At 33.8% G+C, this 8,074-nt stretch overlaps 2 protein-coding genes across 3 annotated transcripts in view; both read left to right on the top strand.

The window, feature by feature from the left end:
• The window catches only part of LOC107007922 (protein GRAVITROPIC IN THE LIGHT 1), an 8,693-nt gene extending 5,209 nt beyond the window's left edge, over nt 1–3,484 (top strand). For both annotated transcript variants that reach the window (XM_015206770.2, XM_015206771.2), the window contains one exon: nt 1,927–3,484. In XM_015206770.2, the coding sequence (XP_015062256.1) occupies nt 1,990–3,255 (1,266 nt within the window). In that variant the 5' untranslated portion in view covers nt 1,927–1,989 and the 3' untranslated portion in view covers nt 3,256–3,484. The remainder of the gene's footprint in view (nt 1–1,926) is intronic.
• Nucleotides 3,485–5,365: 1,881 nt separating this feature from the next.
• On the top strand, nt 5,366–6,220 carry LOC107030482 (21 kDa protein-like). Its single transcript, XM_015231758.2, has one exon. The coding sequence runs from the start codon at nt 5,441–5,443 to the stop codon at nt 6,083–6,085; it is 645 nt and encodes a 214-aa protein (XP_015087244.1). The 5' UTR covers nt 5,366–5,440; the 3' UTR covers nt 6,086–6,220.
• The last annotated feature ends 1,854 nt before the right edge of the window (nt 6,221–8,074 follow it).

The following is an 8,074-nucleotide window of genomic DNA, read 5'->3' as shown; positions in this document are numbered from 1 at the left end:
TGTGTGTGTGTGTGTGTGTGTGAATGTGTGATGCAATTAAAAATGCATCAAAGTTGGGAAATCTATTAAAAATAACTACAATTAAGCTAAACATTGTCAACTTTTGGAGAAATTACCTTTCAAAAAAAAACTTTTGGATGAATTAAAATGGTGCAAAAATTAAGTGTTCACAATGTCAACTCCGGTGGGATAAGTTTATGGAGAAGAATTATGAAATAAAAGGAATTCATTGAGTGGGTTGACTTTGGTATTGGTTGTGGAAGGAGTATATGATTTTGGTAGAACATGTATTATAATGGACTAATACCGAAACATGAATAACCGTGGCTGTATACATTGGTGACTAGTAAAGAAGCTATTGAGTCCAGGTGTACTCAAGGAGCCCTGTGCAGGGTATCACATGTTTATAAACTGTTAAAAGGCCATTCAAGTGGGAATGGACGGAGCTGGGAAAATTCCTTATGGAATTTATGATATCTATCTTGTAGATGGGGGCATGGGGTGGGGGAGGATTTTTGGAGGGGAAAAGGGTTCAAATCTTTCTCCGTGGGTTCCTTCTATAAAGAACTTGTTGGAACAGGGTAAAGTAAGGAAGTTCACGGTTCTTCACTTGGTAGGTAATTGCATAGAACGGGGTTGATGTTTGTGAGGTAAAAACAACACTTATAATTGCATCTTCAACTGCTAAGACGATCTTGGTGTATAATAATGGTTTCTTGATCTATCCCCCCCACCCGACCCTGGAAAGAAGGGAACTTTGTATACTGTATACAATTGGAGATGCAATGCCAACAATAAACTTCTAAGGAAAGGAGACAGATCATGGTGAGTTGGTCCAGTTTACACAAGGAACCATGGAAAACACATGCCGTATACGATTCCATTTTAGGTCTACATCACAATTATGGATAAGTATTCAAATTGTTTATTATTTCATGGGTTGTGCGATGACATTGGGACAAGTGATGGAGGAATGGAAGTACCAAAGATCGGCAATGACAGGACTACAGCTTGCTGGAACAGCAATATCGCGTATCCTTTTAACTAATCTGGAAAAGAAGAATAGAAAATGATACAGACTGTAAATTATATGTAATCGTCCTAGGAAAATAATTTCATTTCATTTATGTTTTGGGGTAAAGAGAGAATTCTAAGTTAGTTGGGCCAACATGATATATTTTCTTCAGGTTAGCTGAGAAGCTTAGCTGACCCAACCTGGTTCAGTTGGTCCTTTTTGTGTGTGGAGGCGTGGGTGGGGCCGTGGGGGACTGGGGTTTGGGGGTTGGCGGGACATGAGTCATCACTCTATCTTGTGCTCACTTAAATACTAGTTGTTTTTGAATGTTTTCTGCACTCCAAGCAGTTGTGCGTGAAATTGGTGGAAGAGAAGATGTCAGTTGATTATTATTACCGTCATTACCTATTAACGAATACTTTACCTATTAAAATTCTTGGTCATAGATGTAGTCAAGGCACCCAAAGTAAGTTGACTAAATCTGGTGTGTTTCCCACACTCACACCCATATTATGTCAATCCAACACCAGGCAGTTGGGTTTTTGCAGGGTCAGAGGAAAAAAAGAAGATAGGGGATCCCTGTAGTTTTGCTTTGTTTGACACTAGTGAATTGCTGCTATGATCTGGACGTGTTAGTAACATTTACATCTCCTTGCGAGATCTCATGGTAAAATTTGCTCAGAATGGATGCTGATTTACCAGTTTTTTGTTTTTCCATAGGTGTCGCCTAGCCTTTTATTTTCTTGCTGTTTGGTTGCTTACCCAAGTGTACTCTGCTGCTAGTTGCTTAAAGATTTGTTTTCAACATTGGCTGATTTTTCTGGACGCTGCAACTGTTCGGTGTTGGAAATTTATTTGCCTGTTTTGTGATTGGTTCATGATGCATCTGTGACGGAGTTTGGGTTTTACAGGTTAATCGCTGCAAACTTTTAGGGGTTGGGCTTTAGACTAATCTATTCTCATTACAAGTAGCTATGCAACCCAGTGGTGCAAAAGATACACAACTCCGTGAGAGCAACAGCCAGAAGGTCCATCCACAACCTATGGAGGAAGCCGCAAACCAAAATCCTGAAGCAGTTGAAGCTGTGGTATCTAGGATTTTTACAAATATCTCTTCCCTGAAATCTGCCTACATTCAACTCCAATCTGCTCATACTCCTTATGACCCTGACAAAATCCAAGCTGCCGATAAACTTGTAATTTCAGAGCTGAAGAATCTCTCTGAACTGAAGCACTTCTACAGGGAGCATAATCCCAAACCTGTGTGTGTTTCACCTCAGGATTCTCGCTTGGCTGCAGAGATCCAAGAACAGCAGAGTTTGTTGAAAACATATGAAGTCATGGTGAAGAAGTTTCAATCTGAGATTCAGAACAAAGATTCTGAGATTCTTCAGCTGCAGCAGCAGATACTAGAGGCCAGTCAGAAGCGGATTAAATTGGAGAAAAACCTTAAGCTCAGGGGCTTGTCAGCGAAAGAATCGGAGAATGCAGTTAACGAGGATGGGCATTTCTCTGTGGACCTAACTCCTGAGCTTTTCAGGTCAGCCGTGGAAGGTGCTTATAGGGCCATTCACGACTTCTCTAAGCCACTGATCAACATGATGAAAGCTGCTGGTTGGGATCTTGATGCTGCAGCAAACTCCATAGAGCCAGATCTAGTTTATGCAAAGAGAGCTCACAAGAAATATGCATTTGAATCACATATCTGCCAAAGAATGTTCGCTGAATTTCAGAATGAGTTCTTCTCTGTGAAATATGAGAATTCAGCTGTCCCCAATGATAGTTTTTACCACCAGTATCTTGCATTACGGGAATCAGATCCACTGGATGCTGTAGTACAAAGTCCAAAGTCCCTTTTTGGGAACTTTTGCCGGAAGAAATATTTGGAGGTGGTTCATTCGAAGATGGAGTCTGCATTCTTTGGGAACTTGGATCAGCGAAACTATATTATGAGTGGTGGACACCCAAGAACAGCTTTCTATCAGGCCTTTCTGAAACTAACCAAGTCAATTTGGCTTTTGCATAGGTTGGCATATTCATTTGATCCTCCAGTCAGGGTTTTCCAAGTCAAGAGGGGAACCGACTTCTCAGAGGTTTATATGGAAAGTGTTCTGGAAAATTTCACTGTAGACGAAAACGAGAAGCCTAAGGTTGGTCTAATGGTAATGCCTGGTTTCTATGTCGGGGGCAGTGCGATCAAGTGCCAAGTCTACCTAACTGGCGTGAAGGTTACCGAATGATATTATATCTGTTTTCTGCTTTATCATTTATGTTTTAGCAGGTGTTTTTCTTGTAACATGCTGGTCAGTTTGATGTAAAATGTGTCTTGAGCTAATGCCTAGATATCTCAAAGATTATAAGTTGGTCTGTATCCCGACTATAAGTTTTCTCATGAACTTTTGCGTTTATTCATGAAAAATACATTTTGGTTCCAAAACTGAATGTGTATCGCATATATTTTTGCCGGTATGTCGATGATAGTACATTATCTGTGCAAGTTTTATGATATGGAAATGAATCTTAGTAGCTATAAGTCTATGATTTCATAGATTCTTACAATGTTTTAGTTTTATATCTTTTTTTTAAGAGATCTGAAAAAGGTCATTTTCTTCTATTCAAGTATTATTTTCTCGCGATAAAAGTGATCGCGATGTGATCATGGGGTTGAGTATGTCCTAGATGCGTTATGCATGGACCGTCATCTTAGCTGCTTCAAGTTTTTTGAGCACATGCATGTTTTAGGAGTATTAATTTAACTTTGTTCTGAATTTTTGGACGGTTTAAGGAAAACCTTTTCCTTCAATTCTACCTAAATTGATGTCGTGTCTCACTTTCAATCTTTTGATTTGTGTTCTACAAAATTCTCCAACCTAAATTAACGAAAGGGTAAAGTACATTTTTTCTTGAAATGATAATAATAATTTGAGAAAAAGCTACCAATTCAACAAGTTCCAAGTTTTTTTATGCCTATTATCTTTGATTAGCAAATTTCCTACTGACCTATGAAAAGTAGGTCAAGCACAAAATCTTTATCCTTACGTGTATCTTTTTTTAACTCAATTAGTTGACCATATAGTTTGGCTAAGAGAAGAGATAAAGTAGGTCGAAGAATACTGAATAGAGATGATTAGATGACGTATTTGTAGTTTATCGATGATATGACTTGGAGTTTTGTAGGTTAGGATTAGGATGAGTGTTGCCTAATTTCGTATCGGTATTGATTTGTTACTTTTATATTATCTTATTCTTCGATCTTATTATCTCATTGATTTCGATGATCATATTATTTGTTGTTATTATTATTTTTCTTCTCGTTTGTTTCCGAATAGATTTTTTCCTATAATGTACTTGTTTTACATATTTGATTTCTGTATTGCACAACTTGAGTCTACGGGCAAATGGAAACAGTATTTTTACCTTATAAGACTGCGTAGATCTCCAAACTTCACTTGCGAGATTACATTAAATCCGTTTTTGTTATTGAAGCGTTTCTTCAACCTAGCAAGTTGTTGCTGAGTTTTTATTTTAAGACGAAATAAGGATTCTAAAATGGTAAGCTCCAGCTACCGTGTAATGAGTGCATTTGATCTTCAAAATAAAAGTGACAATCTGAATTATGAGATCTCAGATCTCTACATTATACTTTAATAGTATTATTTAAGATTTATAACATGATACAATCTAATAAATAATTTAGCTTGATACAAGCATTAATTCTGGTCAGCAGTTTACTCTATGTTATATTAATTTATTTAATTTGTCTGAGACAAGTTGCGTTATTCATGGATGAAAAAGCCTACTCTCTGCACAAGTTAATCAAACAGTTGGCATCACTTACCAGACAACCAATCTAACTTAAATATACCAAGCCAGTTTAAATCATTTTTTACATTATTTAACTTACTATTGTAGATTGTTATCGTATTATGTGACACATTTTCTTTTTAATTCGTTTAAAAAATATTATATTTGTATAATTAAAAACAACTTAAGTGAAAAACTTGTAAAAGAATAGATATTAATTGATGTATACTCTTAAGTCGTAACTTTATTCATAAAGAGATCTATTATTTAAATTAGTCGGCAAGTAAAAATGAACGAAAAGTATAACATTCTTAATATTAATATTGACAAATCAATTAAGCAACTATTCAGTAAATCATAAGAAAATAAACCAATAGCTTTACATAGAGTTAATATCAAACTTTTGGCACCTAGTTCTTTGAAGGTTCTTGCACGTGTAAGATCATTAAATTAAAGGAAACAAAGTCAACTCTTATGTGAAAAATACTTCCCTATATAAACACCAATTCTATTTTCACATTTCCACACTCAAATCAACACAATTATCAATCATTCTCTTTTCACAAAAAAACTAAACTATATACCTATAGATTTTGCTTCCTTCTATTTCCAAAAAATATAATGGAGAAAATTACCCTTTCCCTATTTTTATTTCTCTTCAATATATTTATTTTTACCTTTGTTGCAACAGTTGAGGGCGCTAGCGCACAACCTCGTGCCAACAAATTTGTGGAGTTACAATGCAGGCGCACGCGTTACCCAAAGTTGTGCGCGGAATCTTTGTCAAATTATATCACTACTGCATCTGAACCTCAAAAGCTAGCTCATGCAGCATTGAAAGTGAGTTTACTTAAAGCTATCTACACGAGAACCTACGTGAAGAACGTATGCAAACAACTCGAAAAAACTAAGGCTAAAGATTATCAAGTGGTGAAAGATTGTTTAGATCAAATCTCAAATGGAGTTAACTTGCTTTTCAACTCAGTGGAAGAGCTACAACATTTGAATTTAGACAAGGAAAGTGAGTTTGTATGGCATAGAAGTAATGTTCAAACTTGGCTTAGCACAGTGTTAACTGATGCTTTCACTTGCATGGATGGGATGTCTAGTTACAAATTTGGTGGTTATAAAGTAAAGGCTACAATTAAGGCTAAAGTTCTAAATGTTGCACAAGTTACTAGCAATGCTTTAGCTTTGTTCAATGGATATGCTGTTAGGCATAAGGCTTCTCATCACTCAAACTCTGGCAAAATTAACAAGCACTAGAATTTATATATGGCCACTTGAATTTACAATCTTTGTATTTGATTTTATATTAATTCTTTTTTTTGTTATGTATGTCAAAACGTATGTAACTTCATTAATTCTATCTGTGTAATAGATTTTGATACTTTTCTTTTTCTTGCATTTTCAAAAACACGTCAAAATACAACTCCCTATAAATGATCTATAGCACTAAGATGTATAGTTAGTTATTTCAAAATAGTTGTCACGTTTTGCTTTCTAGAGTTAATTCAATTAATTTTCAAAAGCTGAATTATGTTCAATTTATTTGATATTTTAAAGTTGAAATTTGGATATTAAAAAACTATACAATGCAATTTTTATTATATCAATTGATGGAAAAATACATCTTAAATTATTGATCTAATTAAAATTCATATCGTTTGATTCTAAAAAAAATTATGACAAGTATTTTAAAACGAGCAGAGAAATATATACTCTCACAGAGTTAATGATAATACCGTTAGTAGGTCTCATTCCCTTCCGTTAGTTTGGTTGTTCTCAAATTTGTTGATTATTTTTTCTTTCGAATTGCAAACCTTTTGTTACTACATTAATTTTATTAAGTTACACTTGAGCACTCTATTTAGAAATTGATTTCTTTTTTGAATTTTGAATAGTATAATATTTTCTAGAGTTTAGGTGTTTGTTACTTTTAGAAAAACTTTTATGCTAAATTTTGAAGTTTGTATTATTTGCTATAAAATTAATTGTCGGAGAGAAAATCAATCGAACTTTCAACATCAATTTCTTCTCTTTCAACAAACCATCTAAATTACAAATTAAAAAGATAAATGACATAAATCTTAATAAAAAGGGTTGACTTATTGTGCTGGAAAGTCGTTCATCTTGCAAATCGCCTTATTTTATGCCCAAATTATTTATGTGACCAACTATACACTTCAACGTAGTGTAGAATCTAAATTATGAGATATCCTATACAAATATCATAATAGGAGTGTTGAAAACAAATTAAATTAAAAAAATGTCATTTTAATGGTCTAATTTTTAAATAAAATGGTAACAATAATTGACAATTTAATGATATTAGAGTAGGCGATAATTTCGACTTTCGTCCTTTTACTTTTAGACGTAGTTTTATATCATATTTTATATGATACCTTTTATGTTTTGAGAGTCAAACAATTTAAGTTTGATCAGAAATTTGCTCATGAAATCTTTAATTTTTTTAAAAATGAAATTCATATATTTGTAAACTATGTAAAAAGTACTATAAATCACAATAATTGATAATTTAAAATGTTTATAAGATCGATGAAAAATTTACGGTCAAAGAAAGACTTGTTTGACTCTTGAAATTCGAAAAGTGACATATAAAATGAGACGGAGACAGTATTAACTTTAACTGTTGTGGTTTGTTGATATAGTTTTCAAACCAAAAAATTGATGTAAGATGTAAGACGATCTTGTTTTAATTTATACTTTACTAAAATTATTTAAAATTTTATAATATGGAATATATAATATAACTCATTATTTACTCTGTTCATTTTAATCCGTCCAAATTCAATCAAAACGACACTCCTAATTAACATTTTGGTTGAAACTGATTATTCGAATTCGGGTGGTTTGTGGGTGGCGATAGTACTAGTGGAGAAAGTTTAATTTGTTGGCTGCTTGGTTAAATAAATTTTTAAAGAAATATGTAACGTACGTAGGCTAAATAATATATTAATGGTGTAGAATCTAAATTATGAGATATTCTGGTAGGATGGTACAATATAATTATAAGGTTGTAGAATTAAATTTACCATCATCTTAGCACAAAGTTGGTCAAACAATCTCCAGCATGATTTTGTCTGTTTAATATTGTCTATACAAGTGGGCACATGAATTGGTGACAAAGCTGCCTTCTTACTAACACAAGCTAATCATACCGTTGGCACCACTCACCAAAGTTAAACAAACCGGTAAAATTAGGACAGTTTAATATACTAAGCTTTTGTTATG

Source organism: Solanum pennellii, chromosome 1 (assembly GCF_001406875.1).
Source record: "Solanum pennellii chromosome 1, SPENNV200".
NCBI classification, from domain to species: Eukaryota; Viridiplantae; Streptophyta; class Magnoliopsida; order Solanales; family Solanaceae; genus Solanum; species Solanum pennellii.
This window is presented reverse-complemented; position numbering and strand designations above follow the sequence as displayed.

What these genes read in the sequence shown, in the direction of transcription:
- LOC107030482 (XM_015231758.2), top strand. Translation starts at nt 5,441, where the DNA reads ATGGAGAAAATTACCCTTTCCCTATTTTTATTTCTCTTCAATATATTT.